Source organism: Macrobrachium rosenbergii, chromosome 2 (assembly GCF_040412425.1).
Source record: "Macrobrachium rosenbergii isolate ZJJX-2024 chromosome 2, ASM4041242v1, whole genome shotgun sequence".
NCBI classification, from domain to species: domain Eukaryota; kingdom Metazoa; phylum Arthropoda; class Malacostraca; order Decapoda; family Palaemonidae; genus Macrobrachium; species Macrobrachium rosenbergii.
Genome location: NC_089742.1, coordinates 26437529 through 26456823, shown reverse-complemented (window position 1 = coordinate 26456823; position 19295 = coordinate 26437529). Strand labels below are relative to the sequence as shown.

Sequence of the window (19295 nt, the reverse complement as noted above, 5' to 3'; positions counted from 1 at the left end):
CTGGTTACCAAAAAAAAAGAGCTAACCAGTAATATGATGATTGATGGTGGCCAGTTTACAGTAAGATCTGCACAAGAATAGTTCTGTGAGGGCAAATGAGAGCAAGTGCTTCCAAAATCGAGGTCCTCTTGAAAGTTTTCATACTCAACTCGTGAAAGTGCATCGTCAAACTGAAGAAATTATTTTCGGCAATCATTACACTCAGTGTAATCTGAAACGGTAGATTCTAATCAAGGAATACAAGAAGCACAAATGTTAAACTCAGGAGATGACAATTTCCTCTGATGTTTCTAAAACAGGAGAGACCTCCTCATCTTCTCCGGATCTCTCTCACTCGGCCTGTGCTGTGCGCGCGACTGGAGGTAGTAGGGTCGACTCGGAGCTCATGCAGTGGAGTTTCTCTCTCTCTCTCTCTCTCTCTCTCTCTCTCTCTCTCTCTCTCTCTCTCTCTCTCGTTGATCCTTCTCTCTTCCTCTAAACTTTTCTTCTCCTTTTCCCTCTCCCTCTTTCTCTCTCCCTCTCTCTCTCTCTCTTATGTGGTTGGTCTTTAAAAATTTTTATGGAATACTCTTCTCTGATTCCAGTTTATTTCCTCTGTCTTTCTGCTCAATATTTCCCCAATAAACCCTTGCTTAATCGAGTGAAAAACAAGACAGTAGTTATTACTAGAGTGCAAAAACATTCTTGACCTCACTGTTCCTTCTTACAACTCCACAGTGGCCATATTAAAATTATCTGACTAACTACAATTGTTTGGTGACACACACACACACACATACACACACACACACACATATATATATATATATACATACATATATATATATATATATATGTATGTTATATGTGTGTATGAATATATATACTGTATATATATATATATGTGTATGATATATATATATATATATATACAAAAATCTCAATTTACATTATTAATTGATGCTACCAGGTGAAATTTTGTTTGTTCTCCTCATAATGCTTTTTATATCAATCATTTCCAGGGCTCTTCACGCCACTTATTTTAGTTATTAAAGTTCCAGAATTTAATACAACTGAGTGAAGCAAAGTAGTTTGTTCAATAGCCTTTCAGTGGCTTGCACTGCATTAGATAATACTGTATATATTTATTTTTCTTTCTGGTATTTAATGTCTTTTTTTAATAACCATTGTTTTGTTTGCCCAAAGGAAGTTTTCTTACTCATAACTCCAGTCTTTGATCATTCTTTTGATGTGATTTTTAAAATTTGTACATTATATGTATATATATATATATAAATATATATATATATATATATATATATATATATATATATATTTATATATTTATATATGTGTGTGTGTGTGTGTGTGTGTGTGTGTAAATATATATATATATATATATATATACTCTCTCTCTCTCTATATACTATATATATATCTATATATATATATGTATATATATATATACAATATCATATATATATAATAATATATAGATATATAAAAAAAAAAAAAATAAAAAAAAGAATACATATATAAACAAAGTATGTATATATATATATATATATACTCTTTCTCTCTCTATATATATATATATATATATATGTGTGTGTGTGTGTGTGTGTGTACGTGTGTGTGTGTGTGTGTGTGCGTGTGTGTGTTTGTGTGTAGAAGACAGACAGACAGACAGATTTCCCCATACAGAAGACATACATCACTAGAACGTAAAATTACAAAGCAAAACACTATAAGAGGACTTATCAAGGCCGTAATTCATAAAGGCACGTATAAACTAAAATAACTGCTAAGTGAGTGCAAATTACGCGCCCAGGGCCATTTCGCATTTTTACGCTCCATTTTTCCTCGAGCTCTGTTTGTTTTACGTGTATAAGTCCGCATAAGCAACGGCCAGTCATTCCGCATACCTCATAATTATTGTCTTGGCGTCCGGCGTGCGTGCTTGCGGACGCGGCGCAGTATATCATCACTTCCTCTTTAAGGTATCACGTAAAACTGGGGAGACTAACTTGGTGCGGGACGGAACGCGAGGAAAATGGGAGATTGTTTTAGTATGCCTTTTTATCCCGCACGACTTCCGTCAGGGTGTATCAAGTTTTCCATTAGGATATTACTTTATGTTATTGTATCGTTTCCATTGGGGATATTTAACTGTATTATATAAAGGTTTCCGTTGGATATTGCTGTATTATATAAAGGTTTCCGTGAGATATTGCTGTATTATATAAAGGTTTCCGTGGGACATTACTGTGCTGAAGTCAGGCACATCTCAGAGAATACATTTATTCAGAGCAGAGGCCGCTGAGAAGATCCGTTCTATAACATACCTAGCCCTTGTCCACCTTTATACATGTCACATACAAACAGGAAAGCCATTATTTTGAGCAGTTAGATCCTCAAACGTTCAAGCGAAGATGAGATACATTACTACCCTAAAACAATTCACCTTTGTGTTTTAATAATTTGTTTATATTTTCACCTGTTTATCCATTAATTTATTAGTCTATCTTTCTTCTCTCTTCTTATAACTTATCTCTTCCTTCTGTATTTCCTACGATCTTTTGTAGCTTCTTTCGATAGACACCATATAGCCCCTGTGGAGCATGCCTCGTGATTAATGAAATAATGGCAATCTTGGACGAATGACATATAATCTTACCTACACTGAAAGACTACTGTGAATATGGAACTCGGCCTCCTCCCCGAGGAAACAAAGTCAAGGAAGAGAGGAGTGTTGGTATTAAATCACCAAGGGAAGCAGTTGAACCCCTCTCCAAACTGGGGAAGGTTATTAGAGCCAGAAGACTGGCATTGTTAATCGAATTGATGTGTATGTGTGTGTGCGGACCTGGTTTCGAGAACTGGTCTTTTTAAACACCTTATTCTTTGGAAGCTTGAATTTCAAGTCAGTGGCAGCCTGTGGAGGGGCTTGTCACATATGGATAGGGTTCATCTTCTGAATAATAATAATAATAATAATAATAATAATAATAATAATAATAAAAATAATAATAATAATAATAATAATAATAATAATAATAATAATAATAATAATAATAATAATTCATTACTTTAAACTTGTACACTTTTTTCTAAATAGATACGATTTTAGACCAAAACATTGGTAAATACAGAATCTTTTATTTTTCATACTTTTAAAAATAAAATTGTGAAACTAGAACGGTATAAGATGAAGAGATATGAAGAACGTTGCTATTGGCAGCATTAAAACTAATCGTGTTTTTTTCTATTCCCCAGGTACGCATTAATGTTGTCACCAAACCGAATTTGAGGCAGAACTTCCAAGCGGGCTGAGCAGGAAAAGGTAGAGGTACGTGAAAAAAAAAGAAGAAGAATTATTTGTATGTAAACAGCTAGGACAAGACAGGACTCGAAAGAGGTCTGTTATGGAAAAGATAAAAAGCCAAAAGAATATATCCTGAGCTCTTAGGTTATTCCTGAAAATCTATATCTCGATTGCTCTGAATTCAGAACCATACTTCGAGAAAACCTCTCACTTTTATTAGCTATATTTACAAAACTTCAAGTTTTTACACTCTTGGGCCACCGTGGGTTAGTTGTTCCGCTGGTGTTGTTGCTAATGTTTATGTTGCTGCTGATGTTTCTACTGAAGCTGTTGAAGTTGTTGCTTCTGTTGTTCCTGTTACAGCTTAAACAGATAAATCTGCTGCTGCTGTCATAGGTTTTTTCCGCTGTTAACGCTGTAAATTGTCATTCCATAAATCTGCTGCTGTTTTCATAGGTTTTTCTGTATTAATGTTGTCCAATTGTCATTCCATAAATCTGCACTGTTTTGTGGGGTTTTTCTGCTGTTAACGCCGTAAATTGTCATTCCATAATGCTCTCACTGTCACCGACTAGGACGAATTAACAAGAAATTGCTGCTTAAGCTAAACCTTTCGTTAATCTTCTCGGTAGAGTTTAATTGTGTAAGGTGGATTCTCATTCGTCAGAAAGTAGAATTTTCCTTTAGCACTGAAAGTAAAAGATAAGAAATAAGTTAGGATTGCAAATATAAAAATAAATAAGATTAAGATTTACACTTATGAATAGTACTATACGCATGGGAAGTCAGCCACAATAAGCGGGGCGCAAAATCCTGAGATGTCTGCTGTGTGCACAGCCCGTTTTGCTATGCCCTAAAGTTAGTTTCGGTTAGGTTAGGTTAATTTTAGTAGGTTTCTAAGTAATTTGGTGTAGAAACATTATGAGATTATTGTCAAGAAAAGTCTATGACTAGTTTTTAAGGTATGACGTCCCGCTTTTTTCAGGGAAAGGTCCCAATACTCGGTTACATATCGCGAAAATGCGAGAAGGGCCTCTTTTGAAATTGTGTTAGATGTAAACAAACAGACATTAATTTATCACCCTAGAAATCATTCCGTGATGCCTAAGGGCTATATAGGATTATTTTTAGATCATAATTAAAGCCCTTTTTCGTTCTAATTGCCAATAACCGTTATTTTTTTTGCTGGGGAAGATTACCATAACTTCTCATTACGGGGAAAAATTAATTCTTAAGAAGCATGTGAATTATGAGATATTCTCTCTCTCTCTCTCTCTCTCTCTCTCTCTCTCTCTCGTCTTCCTTTCATTGTTAAAGACAGACCCTCCTCTATGAATGTTATATCTCTTATTTTCTAAGAGAAATAACTTCAGGTAAAATTACGTGTTGAGTAATTATTTCGTGGTTTTTACTACCAAAAGATGATGAATATACTTATCAGTAAGTATACAGCCTTCATATATATATATATATATATATATGTATATATATATATATATATATATATCTATATATGTGTGTGTGTGTGTGTATATATATATATATGTATATGTATATATATATACATTATACATATATATTATACTGTATATATATTTGTATATATATACGAATATATATACAAATAAATATTCAACACAATCACGTGTGAAACAGAAATAAATTTCTGACTCACATCAGGATCGAACCCAGGGCTTTCCATTGAAAGGAAAGGCCGCTGACAATTAAGCCACACATGTCATAAAAGAAACTGGAATCTAAGTCCCATTGTACCTAAGGCTTTATCTGGGCAAGCTAATGAAGGAAAAGCTGTCAACTGGGTCACTGCTGAGTCGGGAAGCTGGGGAAAGCACGCTGGTATGCAAGGCAATTAGCCTACCCAGGTAAAAATCCTTAGGTACAGTGGTACTTAGGTTCCGACTTCTTTTATGACTTGTGTGGCTTAGTAGTCAGCGGCCTTGCCTTTCAATTGAAAGACCTGGGTTCGATCCTGATGTGAGTCATAAATTTGTACATATATATATATATATATATATATATATATATATATATATATATATATATATATATATATATATATATATATATATATATATATATATATATTACTGTATATAGGTATATATCTATCTTATTTATGTATAAAATGATCAAAGAAATCCACCAAGGAAAGAATCAATGGAGTACAAGACCTTTCATTCTGTCCTTTATTTATCTATCTATCTATATATATATATATATATATATATATATATATATATATATCATATATATATATATGTATATATATATTCGAATTCTTTTCTATTTTTAAACCTCTAACTCACTTTCCACATAAACTTCTATTGCAAAATTTCATCCCTACCTTTCTCCTAGATCAGGACCTGCCTAGAACCTTCTTTGCGTGCATCACCCTCCACGACGAGAGTTCTCACCTATACTCATTCTCCTCGACACACTTCCCAGAAATTATTCCACTGCATCAAACGAGTTCCGAGAGTTTCTGTATTGCTGGATCTAATATAAAGCCACAGTACGTCCCACGCTCTCCTAATATTTGTCTTCGGTCCGCATGACAAATTCTGCAACCTTAACTGCTTCCATGTTTACAGCTCCTCTTTTTACGCGTTGAATTAATTTCCTTTCCCCTTGTTTTCTCTTCCTCCAGATGATGATTGGTCCGGGTACCTCTTTCATTTCGTCTTGTTTAATTCTGCTTTTATTTCTCGTACAATTGTCCCCATGTTTACAGTGTCAGTTATTTTTGGGGTGGAATGGCTTTGCAGCTTTCTTATATATATCTTGCGTAGGGCTGTGTAGTTTAAGGTTATATATACAGTATATATATTAATATATATATATATATATATATATATATATATATATATATATATATATATATATATATATGTATATATATATATATATATATATATATATATATATATATATATATATATAAATGCCCTCCAACGTTGTTGGTGTGGGTATGATTACATTGGTTTCAGCAAAGGGTATATTAGTTTTCAAACCAGAAGCAGACCTGGACACCGTCCCTTTAGGGCAAAATAAATTACTTATACTTCATATTGCATGCCACCAAGATACACAACTTATGCTTAAATCTCTCTCTCTCTCTCTCTCTCTCTCTCTCTCTCTCTCTCTCTCTCTCTCTCTCTCACCTGGACAGCAGACTCATGTCGAAGTGATTCGTGACATCACAGCTGCAAGACCCATTCTGGAACGACTGGTAGTCCGAGCAAAGACACGCTGGAAAGGGTTCCTTTCCAGCCAGCCGCTCAGCTTCCACAACCATCATGACTGGTCTGAAGTGACTGCAGGCCTGTTGTACTGTTTTGAGGGAGAATATAGGTTAGGGAGGTTTGGGAACTTCGTTTGATAATACCTGGTTTCTCCCACAACTGGTGGTCTTTGAAAAGATGAAGTTAGGGGATGAACTTCGTAAATTTGACCTCTCTCTCTCTCTCTCTCTCTCTCTCTCTCTCTCTCTCTCTCTCTCTCTCTCTCTCTCTGTAGGTAAACATGACCGCTGGACTGTGAAACAGCCTCCCAGAGGATGTCATGCAATTGCACTTCGGAAGTTCAAGCGAAAATGCAATGCATTACTACCCTAATATTATTCTTCTTGCATTTTTATCTATTGATCTATTTATTAATTTATTTTTTCTTTTTTAATAAGTGGGATCTCTTCTTTCTGTATTTCCCTTTACTTCCTCTTGCTTCTTCCAAATGAACACCACATTTTTTGGAAGCTTGAATTTCAAGTCAGTGGCCTTGGTGGGCTTGTTCCATAAGAATAGGTTTCATCTACTGAATGATGATGTGTATGTATGTGTGTAATACTTAATAATAATATGTAATAATAATAATAATAATTACGTTATAGGACAGACTCATATCATTCATTCACGACCATAACTTAGAAATTACAATGCAATACAGATCAGCAATGCGAAGGCAGCCATGATCTTCTTCTGCTAGGCTGGGGGCATCAAAAGGATCTGCATTAAATGGAATGAGAAAAAGTAAGGCTGAGAAACAGAAAATGCCCAGGACCTCTTTTAGAATCAGTCGGCAGGAATAGATGCCAGAGGCCTCAGGGTATAATGCTAGAGAGAGAAGAAAGAAAAGAAAGAAGAAGAAAGAGAAGAGAGAGAGAAGGGATTCTGGAGAGACAGTATTTGGCCAGGAGAAAGAATAGTGATGGTCTGCAATTGAGATGACAGTGAGTGGATGAAAAAATGAATAATGTATTAAACTAAACATGATTAAAGAAATTAGAGTGAAAAGAAATGAAGCAATGACAAATGCAGAAATTAAAGAGAATTTCATTGGCCAGAAATGTTGTGACTTTGCATTAGACAGACTGGACTTTGTGCTTAAAAAAAAATTATTATATATATATATATATATATACTATATATATATATATATATATATATATATATATATATATATATATATATATCTATATATATATGTGTGTGTGTAGTGGAAGATTTACATTAGAATAAATTACAGGTTGAGTGAAACTGTGTACCTCTACCACGAAACCACTGAAAATAAAAATACTGCTTTGAAACGGAAGGTGAAAAGAAAGGCACAACATAGCTTACTTATAGAAGTCAACTGCATCACGACAAGAAAGCAGAAGTTGTATCTTGTGAAATTCCTCACCGAAATGTGGGTACCACCACAGATCACATCCGGGCTGCACAATCCCGCCGTTGACGTAGAAATCGACGTCGCCCTCCTGACAATAGTAAGACACCACGGAAGTTCTGAGAATGACCACCAGGTCGGCGTCGTTGGCGTCCAGTGATTCATCTGATAGTACCAATTCGGTAGAGATGTTACGATTCAGTCCTACAGGGGATATGAGGAAAGAAGAATAGATAATTAATTTCTGCACTCAAATTGGAACAAGTTGTGTTTACAGGACTCATGGGTGGTAATGAGATTCTTCCAGTTTTACCTTTTATTTTTGGTCACTTTTAGCCATGCTGCTGAGTAGAGTTTGTTTAAGTATTTTTAGAAATGTATTTTTTATCTTTATAATTTTTATGTATTGAGCGATCCTTTTTATTATTAAACAGAATTATATGAGTCATTGCAGCCTTGATAATGCAATGGACTACTGCGAAACGCCGTCGGTCATAATAAAAGCTGTTGTTTCGTTCGTGTGCCTTTCCGTCTGCCCTTGATCTCCGTATATATATATATATATATATATATATATATATATATATATATATATATATATATATATAGATATATAACCTATTGTTTTCATTGCAGTTTAAAACCACGAGCATTTACATGAATAAATTGAACTACAGTAGACAATTTTTCAAATGTAATAAAAAAATAATAAGGAAAAAAGAAACCAGTTGCACTTTTACGCAACAGTCCTTCCTAAAGCGCCAGTTCTCACGTTAGCACCGACTATTCCGCATATTTGACCACCTAGACTGAAACCTATTAGATGTGTGTTCGATAATCTGCAAAAGAAGCAAACGAAACAAATTTATTTTTGCCTCTGTCTCTTGCCTGTCTATCTATTTAGCTATCTATTTGTCTACCTACCTATCTATCTGTCGATCTATCCATCTATCTATTTATCTTTTGACTTGTTACAAGAAAATTGTTCTGGATTATTATTTGCATATTAGTACGAGAACAGACCTTTGAAAAATGTTTATTGTGCTTTTTAGTTTCCACAAAAGCTGTGTGCCGGCTTTGTCTGTCCGTCACTTTATTCTGCCCGCACTTTTTCTGTCCGCACTTTTTTCTTTCCGCACTTTTTCTGTCCGCCCTCAGATCTTAAAAACTACTGAGGCTAGAGGGCTGTAAGCTGGTATGTTGACCATCCACACCCCAATCATCAAACATACGAAATTGCAGCCCTCTAGCCTCAGTAGTTTTTATTTTATTTAAGGTTAAAGTTGGCCATAATCGTGCTTCTGGCAGTGATATAGGATAGGCCACCACCGGGCCGTGGTTCAAGTTTCATGGTCGGCGGCTCATACAGCATTATGCCGAGACCACCGAAAGATAGATCCATTTTCGGTGGCCTTGATCATACGCTGTGGCGGCTGTACAGAAAACTCGATTGCCGAAGAGCTGACGCGCTGCTGCTGTTTTAATTCAGAACATCAGTATGTGGCCTCAGTCTCTCATTTTCCAACTGCTTTTGCTCTCTCCACGGTGTAAGCGCGAATGAGCAAATTGCTCCAGTGCTTGGCCAGCTGCCCAAATTTCATAAACTAACTACTAATAGTATTAATAATATTTAGGGTCTCTTGAAAACTCCCACAGTCTTACTTGAGATTGTTATGTAGAACCAGATTGTCGAGGATGATGGCAATTTGTCAGCCTGAAATTATGTGTTGATGTATCAAGTACTCTATGCGGATCCCAGTAATCTATCCTGTATTTATATTGGCTTCTGTCACTCCTTGACAGAGTGGCTGGGGACGAGGAATCGAAACACAATCATATCGTAAATGACTGGAGTAGAAAAGTATCTTGCAATGATTTTACGGAATAAAAAAATGTTTCATGCAAGGATTTTACAAAACACAACATGGTTCTTACATTAAAAAATTCTATTTCATACAGTGCTTTTACTAAACACTACAGGGTTCCCACGCCAGTAAAAAAAAATCTGTTTCTTGCATTGAATTTACAAAACACAGTTGAGTTCTTAGGTCAGTAAAATGAAAAATCTATTTTACACAATGGTTTTACAAAATATGATATTGTTTCTAAGCCGGTAAAAAATTCAATTAAAACAATGATTTTACAAAACACAACAGGGCTCCTTCGCCAGTAAGAAATCTATTTCATGCAATGATTTTATAAAACACAACAGAGAAAATCTATTTCAGCTATAGTGACAGATTCAGTTCTTTCTTACGAATTATCAACACTGACTACTAATCTCTTGTATTTAAAAAAAAGGGCTTTATTTTTAAAGTTAATTTCAGTTAAGAATCGAATTTTCCCAGTCCGAGTATTAGCAAATTTGGAAATCTTTAGAAATAAAACTAAATTTTACTGGTTTGGTCGTGTTTCTTAAAAACACACACATACACATTGAATATCCAACTATTTGTAGCATTCATTTGGCAAATCCAATCACTTTTACAATCATCCTCTTTGTGGCATCACTATTAACTCACAAACTTATCTCATAGAGTCAAGTTTTATGAAGTACAACTCATTCGAACCTGATCATTCAATGTATCTATCTTATCTCCCAGCCCCAATTAGGCAAACTGGTTGACTGACCACCATTTAATTGCATTTTTTTGTTAAGAGGTTTTCGTTTTTCATTGTCTCTCAACGACATGCGGGAAAAATGTCTTAACTTATTGTGTGTGTGTATTATTATTATTATTATTATTAGTGTGTGCCCATAGCTTCTCAATTTTGAAGACTCAATATAAGATTAATTTGCACAATGCAGACATAATTTTTAATAGGATATTATTATTATTGTGTATGTATTATTATTAGCTATTATTATTAGCCAATGTGTGTATTATTATTATTATTATTCAGAGATAAGCCCTGTTCTTATGGAACAAGCCTGAGGGCCATGACAAAAATTTCAGCTTCCAAAGAAGATGGTGTTCATTGGAAAAGACGTTACGGAAGATAACAGAAAATACAGAATGAAGAGATCAGCTATTAGAAAAGAAAAATAGATAAATTGATAACTCTATAAATACTTACGCTTAAAGCAGCCACTTACGTCACCTGTCTGATATCTCTACCTGTCTAATCAGCAACAGTAATACAACAGACAGGGTTTCAAGCGCTGTGAGGGATATCGGATGCTGATAGCACGCTTGACTCTTTATTATCTTTATATCTATTTTCAACTGGTCAAAGTTCAGAGGACTCAGCTGATGTAACGAAAGGATTAACGTGCGGTGATAAACGCTGTGAAATCGTATAAAAATCCTGTGTATCTCATTAATTGATCACTTTCTCTTTCGAATGTTTGTCAGATTCCATTTTTACACACACAGTCATACCGGCACAAACACACACACACACACACACACACACACACACACACATATATATATATATATATATATATATATATATATATAAATATATATATATATATATATATATATATATATATATATATATATATATATATACATATGTATGTGTGTGTAGAGTGCTTCTATAAATAATAACTAAATATATATATATATACATATATATATATATATATATATATATATATATATAAATATATATATATATATATATATATATATATATATATATATACTAATAATATATATATGTGTGTGTGTGTGTGTGTGTGTGTTTTTATTATAAAGCATATAAGTAAATAAAATATACATATATGTATGTATAACATATATATGTTATGTATATATAAATATACTGTATATATATATATATATATATATATATATATATATATATATATATATATATATATAATTTTATATAATATACATACATACATACATACATACATACATACATACATACATACATACATATAAAGAGAGAGAGAGTGAGAGAGACGTACTTGTAACAAGTGTTAATGATTAAAAATATTATTTCAACTACAATGCCATCCATCATTCCTACACATTATGTTGACGAGGATGACAGGTAACATTAGCTGTTTATAACACCAAAACATCTACTACTTCCTCCTCCTCCTCCTCCTCCTCCCACTCCCCTCCTCCTCCTCCCTCCTCCTCCTCTCCTCCTCCTCCTCTTCAAAAAAATACAAACTCTTTCATTTGCCCAAGACAGACCCATAACCAACCTTGCGCCAGCCTGTGAATCCAGGGCCTGTGGGAAGACTCGCTGAACCCGTGCACGATGAAAGTGAGTCTCGTCTCAGAAGTCAAAGGGATGCTGGAGAGGTCGTCGATGGACGGCGTGAACTCGTTCCAGTCTAGGGATGTTCTGGGGAAAATATTGAGATTGCCAATGAATTTTAGGTTTGTTGGTGACCTGCTCAGTATATTCTAGGGATGTTCTGTGGGAAAACATTGAGATCGCTAATGAATTTTAGGTTTGTTGGTGACCTACTCAGTATGTTCTAAGGATGTTCTTGGGGGAAACATTGAGATTGCTAATAAATTTTAGGGTTATGGGCGACCTACTCAATATATTCTAGGGGTGTTCTTGGGGAAAACATGGAGATTGCTAATGAATTTTAGGTTTATGGGTGATTGCTGAATGCGCAGATTTAAAGCGATTTTTCAAGACTTGTATTTGTGCAATATTATATGGCTAATGGATTTGCTTTATAACTGAGGATCTCATGAAGAAACTGAGATTCCTAACGATTTTTAGTTTTCCGTAAAAAAAAAACTATTGTGCCGGCTTTGTCTGTCCGTCCGCACTTTTTCTGTCCGCCCTCAGATCTTCAAAACTACTGAGGCTAGAGGGCTGCAAATTGGCATGTTGATCATCTACCCTCCAATCATCAAACATACCAAATTGCAGCCCTCTAGCCTCAATGGTTTTATTTTATTTAAGGTTAAGTTAGCCATAATCATTGCCGTCACAACAACGACATAGGACAAGGCCACCACCGGACCTTAGTTAAAATTTCGTAGACCACGCCCAGTTCATGTAGCATTACCTGCGAGACCACCGAAAGATAGATCCATTTTCGGTGGCCAGTTAGCCACGCTGTACAGAGTGTTCGATTGTTCGGCGCATTTTTACTAGTTTAGTTTTGTGGTGATTTACACAGGTATATGAAGAAGTGAAATGAATTTCGTAGGTGGGTACAGTGATATGTCAAAGGTGATTGCTTTATATTTTAAGGGTCTAAATATTCTGTAATAGCAAGCGAAATGATCCACAAAACACCTCTGACTAATATAAATCATTACAAATACACGAGAATTCTGAATAGAATGTCAGAATTATAAGAACTTTCTTTCGAAGATTTTCAAGCAATTACATATTCCGACGCTTTTCCAGGCCTCGCAAAAACAAAGTTGTTTTATCATCCTCTTCTGTAAAACCGTTACCAAATAAACATGTTTCCAAGACGAACAAGGAAAACGCATAAACCAGCAGCCTATAATACCCCACTGAGGGAAGAGTATATTGGCAATCGAAAAGACGAAGAGAGAGAGAGAGAGAGAGAGCGAGAGACAAGAGCAACATTACTTCTGGAGGCTGTTCATGAAAGTTTTAATGAGCTCGGAGACAATCAATGTTTCTAGATTACTTTTCAAAACTGGAGTGTACTCTTTGCGTCGTAATGACCTTCAACGACAGGCAGACAAATGTCCTAGCATTGAGAGAGAGAGAGAGAGAGAGAAGCTAAGCATAAACTGTAATGTATCCTTTGTATACAATATGAATACTGGGACTTCTCTAACAAGTATAAATAATCTAAATTGTCCTAAAGTAATGGTGTGGTGAATTGTTTCGTTTTCAAACTATTATAAACTAAAGTAATTACACCGACACACACACGTGTATATATATATATATATATATATATATATATATATATATATATATATATATATATATATATATATATATATATAGTTACAGATTTTTAGTTCACCTCTTATTCTTCAGGACCATCAGAGAGTCTGCCCTTCCAGTTATCAACAATGCTTTTTAGAGTGAGGTTGCTGTAGCATTTGTCATGTAGATACTTAAGGGGCTTATGTTCTGGTAGCCTGACCTTAGTTGCTGGTCACCCTGTCCAAACTGTATACCTTGTGCTTTTTAAAACCAGGGATTGAAACCCCAGGGTTATTTATTTTGTATTTAATCATTTGCTTTTCTGCAAGGGACATTTGTTTCATTATCCTGTATACTATTTAGTGATTAAACTTCTCTCTCTCTCTCTCTCTCTCTCTCTCTCTCTCTCTCTCTCTCTCTCTCTCTCTCTCTCTCTCTCTCTCTCTCTCTCTCATCAGAATTATTCAAGAAAGGGTAGTTCATTTTCCTACAAAGCTGACTTTCCAGTTCTTGACACCTCATGAATATTGTGTTATGCTAATATTCTTCTCTGTGAGAACATTGTGGCTTTCTCTTGATGCCTCTAAGCTTTGTTTATGAATCTTTGTTTATTTACGGTCTTTTTATTAGTTTCTGTAAAAAGAAAACTATTACATGCCAACTTTGTCTGTCAATCTGCACTTTTTCTGCCGCACTTTTCTGTCACACTTTTTTCTGTCCGCACTTTTTCTGTCCGCCCTCAGATCTTAAAAACTACTGAGGCTAGAGGGCTGTAAATTTGTATGTTGATCATCCACCCTCCAATCATCAAGCATGCCAAATTGCAGCCCTCTAGCCTCAGTAATTCAACCTGACTAGGTTAAAGTTAGCCATAACCGTGCTTCTGGCAACGATGTAGAATAGGCCACCACCGGGCCGTGGTTAAAGTTTCATGGGCCGCGGCTCATACAGCATTATACCGAGACCACCAAAAGATAGATCTATTTTCGGTGGCCTTGACTATACGCTGTAGCGGCTGTACAGAAAACTCAATTGCGCCGAAGAAACTGCGCCGCATTTTTCCCAAGACCGCAAAGTATTCAGCACTGATCCTGTTATGATTTCCCATTTTGAACGTGACAGCATTAAATGGAATGAGTAATGGAAACCATATTGCTGGTAATTTTTTCCCAATACTTGGGGGAAAATCCATTTTCAATATTTTACGAGACGTGCAAGGGTAGGTTTACTGAAGTTCTTTTTTTGAAAAGGTAAATTGAACCCGCTTAGGAGTTTTGGCGATTGAAGACTGTGGTGTCGAGGACGGTAGGCTACAGGTAATTTATTGAAGACCAAGTAAAAAAATGCGCCGAAGTTTCTTCGGTGCGACCGAGTTTCTGTGCAGCAGCTACGTATAATCAGGGCTACCGAAAATAGATCAGCTTTCGTTTGGTCTCGACAATGCTACATGAGCCAAGGCCCATAAAACTTTAACCACGGCCCGGTGGTAGCCCTGTCTGATATCGTTGCCAGACGTACGATTATGGCTAACTTTAACCTTAAATAAAATAAAAACTACTGAGGGTAGAGGGTTGCAATTTGGTATGGTTGATGATTGGAGGGTGGATGATCAACGTACTAATTTGCAGCCCTCTAGCCTCAGTAGTTTTTAAGATCTGAGGGCGGACAGAATAAAGTGCAAACGGACAGACAAATCCGGCACAATACTTTTCTTTTACAGAAAACTAAAATCTCCTGTATGTTGAGAATTCTGTAGTTGTGATAAGAGTAGCAGGAAGAACTTATGTATTAAGTGTTCAATCTGCTATTTTGATCAGAAGAAGTGGTGCACTGTAGGCATTGCTCAAGTTTCTTTGTAGCGTTCCTTCGTCCCCTAGCTGCAGCCCCTTTCATTCCTTTTACTGCACCTCAGCCCATATTCTCGTTCTTCCATCTTACTTTCCACCCTTTCCTAACAATTGTTTCATAGTGCATCTGCTAGAAGTGTTCCTCCTATTACACCTTTAAAACCTGTTTACTATCAATTTCCCTTTCAGCACTGAATGATCTCATAGGTCCCAGCGCTTGGCCTTTGTACCATTTTATGTGTTCCACTCCATATTACTTGATCCTATGAATTAAATCGACGTCCTCTGGGAGACTGTGGAACAGCCTACTTGAGGATGTCGTACAATTGGAACTTCAGAAGTTCAAGAGAAGATGCATTGCATTACTGTCCTAATACAATTCCCCTTGTATTTCAATAATTTACTTACATTTTATTTATTTATTTATTTATTTATTTTTTGGTTTATCTGTTTTTCTAATAACTGATCTCTCTTTCTGTTACTTCTTTCGAATGAAAACCATGTTCTGTGGGAGCTTGAATAGGTTTCATCCTCTGAATAATGATGATAATAATAATAATCATCCCCAGGATTTAAGATTACCTTTCGTGAATTCTTGTCAGTCCCTTATAAATGAATCTCGTGATTCAATTCTGGGTGATATCATTGCTTACAATCCTTGCCACTCTTCCCTCTTAAAAAATCTTTCAGATGGAGTGGTAAGGTCCTTCACACAACGATCTTTTCCAGAGCAATAGACTGGTTATCGAAAGCCAATGCTTTATGGAAAATAAAGCTTAATGAAGCATTAATGATAGAGCCTTCTTGGTTGGCTGTAATGTCTTTTCCAGAAGTCGGTATTTATTCAGAATGAGAGCCAGAAAGATTGTCCAGATTCCCATCTTTTACACTGGATTACTTGATCGTGTACATATACTTTATGTCTCATAATTGTTTGTATATATATATATATATATATATATATATATATATATATATATATATATATATAATATATATATATATATATATTACATATTATAATATATGTAAATTTCTCACATCAGGATCGAACCCGGTCTTTCAATTGAAAGATCTGGGTTCGATTCTGATGTGAGTCAGAAATTTATTCCACGTACGTAATTATGTTTTGATTATTTCTAATATATATATATATATATATATGTATATATATATATGTGTATATATATATATATACATATATATATATATATAATAATATATATATATATATATATATATATATATATATATATATATACTAAAAGGACCTCATTCAAACTGGATTCTATTAGATATTTATTCAGAAAAAGTTGCAAGCTTTCTTGGACAAACAGTCCACATTATCAAGTATCCCATCAGTTTGAATGAGGTCACCCCTAGCAATTCTACTAATGCACAGAACAATTTGTGAAAAAGTGATAAAGTTAATACATATATATGTGTGTGTGAGTAAGAGAGAGAGAGAGAGAGAGGCACCCACAAAAATACTTACTTATTGGTAAGATAGTAGAAGAATACCCCTTTCTGGCCCGTGGGTATATAGTAGAAAATGAGAGGCACGATAAACATCGAGTAGGTTAGCATTACCGCGAGAATCACCAGCGTCACGTCATCTCCCTCTTCTTCTTCTTCTTCTTCGTCATATCCTTCTTCTTCTTCTTCTTCTTCTTCTTCTTCTTCTTCTTCTTCTTCTTCTTCTTCTTCTTCCTCGTTTCTGTAAGTTTCTTTATATTCGTCAACCTCCTGAACATCCGAAGGTTCCACTTTACTTCCTTGCCTTCTAAACGATTTCCTTCTTTCTACCATTATTCGCGCGAATGACCCTAACTTCCTTTGATAATTTCAAATTCTCTCTTCCGGTCTGATGAAGCTCGGGAGACAATAAGTAATAAGTGCACACTCCTTTAAAGAGCCCTCGAGACTGAACTAGACGTCGGTGGCAATCAATCGAGCTATCAAAGGATTTCTCATTGTTAATCTCAGCCTCAGCTAGTATCGGTGAAACGTTAATCTTATCTCTTGAGCGTCATCTGTAAACAGCAAGGGTTCATTCTGTAAACAAAACGCTTGTCAGTCTGACCAGACCCCAGCTGACTCCAAGGGTTAAGGAAAGTCACGCTATTTGGACATCGCCCTTTGTACTGAACTGAATATCGAATTTAGGTCATTCGGCGCTAAAACGGAAATTGACAGCAAACGGTTTGAAAGGTGTCACAGGAGGAAAGCATTGCAGTTGCACTATGAAATGATTGTTAGGAGAGGGTGGAAAGTGAGATGGAAGAAAGAGAATATAAATGGAAGTACAGTAAAAGGAATGAAAGGGGTTGCAGCTAGGGGTCGAAGGGACGCTGCAAAGAACCTTAAGTAATACCTACAATGCACTGCACTACCCTCCTACGGGGTCGAATGTTATAAGTTGAACCTTACTCCCCACAGGCCGAATACGTCACCGAGTCACAAAAGAGAAGAGTATCTATATTCTACCTGCATGCCACTTCTTCGCTTGCTAGCTGATCATTAGGTAATCTCAAAGAGGGACCTTGACCACAGCAAGATTGTGCAACTGTGTATCGTATGTTGATCAGCATGATAGGATATCAACAAATGTGGAGACGTAGGGTACAGCCATTTCTCTGGAGAGATTCAAATAAACATATTACAATCTTTTCTTGCCTGATTCTGTTGTCAGTAATAGCTAAGGCAGGAATTATGCTTTATTTCTTCTAACTGAACGCTCTCTTAACAAATATGTCAGTTTGGCTATACATATTAATTTGTCTTACGTCTTCAAATAACAATAAGACGCACTGACCGTATAGGGAAGTGCCGTCAATGGACCTCACGTGGTGCACTGTAATCATTACTAAAGCGTGTGTGCAGCGTCCCTTCGGCGACTAGCTGCACCCACTTTATTGCCTTTTACTTTACCTCCATTCACTGTCCTTATTGTCTCAGGTGCTGAATGGCAGAAAGTGCCCCAGGGCTTGGCTTGACAGCCTAAATTTCTTAAAATCGACAATAAGAAGGAATGACACTTTGGAATCAACTGCAATATCGCCTGGAATACCCCTGCTATCTTATGGTAATTTTTCAAGTGAAGAAAATAAACTACTAAGACCTGCCCCCAACTTTTTTGTTTTCTGTCCGTCCCCACTTCCTTCTGTTCCACTTTTTCTGTCCGCCCTCAGATCTTAAAAACTACTGAGGCTAGAGGGCTGCAAATTGACATGCTGATCATCCACCTTCCAATAATCAAACATACCAAATTGCAGCCATCTAGCCTCAGTAGTTTTTATTTTATTTGAGGTTAAAGTTATCCATAATCTTGTATCTGGCAACGACATAGGCCAGGGCACCACCAGGCCGTGGTTCAAGTTTCATGGGCCGCGGCTCATACTGCATTATACAGAGACCACCGAAAGATAGATTTATTTTCGGTGGCCTTGATTATACGCTGTAGCGGTTGTACGGAAAACTCTTCGGCGCATTTTTTACTTGTTTATTTTACAAATGCGTCGCAACCATAAGCGATAGCGCGCGTGCGCGTGCAAACAAACGTAAGCCAGGTTTCTCGTGATCGGAGGCTCTGTCAAACCGTCGCGTTTCAA

The 19295-nt window shown here is 35.9% G+C and overlaps 1 protein-coding gene across 1 annotated transcript; it reads right to left on the bottom strand.

Annotated features, from left to right (window-relative positions):
* Positions 1-6467: 6467 nt before the first annotated feature.
* Positions 6468-17627, bottom strand: LOC136842664 (lipase member H-like). The gene is made up of 7 exons (XM_067110305.1): positions 17180-17627; positions 12159-12301; positions 9781-9795; positions 9650-9695; positions 8733-8826; positions 8003-8231; positions 6468-6655 (listed from the first exon to the last, which is right to left on the bottom strand). The coding sequence occupies exons 1-7, from the start codon at positions 17491-17493 to the stop codon at positions 6483-6485; spliced, it is 1014 nt and encodes a 337-aa protein (XP_066966406.1). The 5' UTR covers positions 17494-17627; the 3' UTR covers positions 6468-6482.
* Between the last annotated feature and the right edge of the window lie 1668 nt (positions 17628-19295).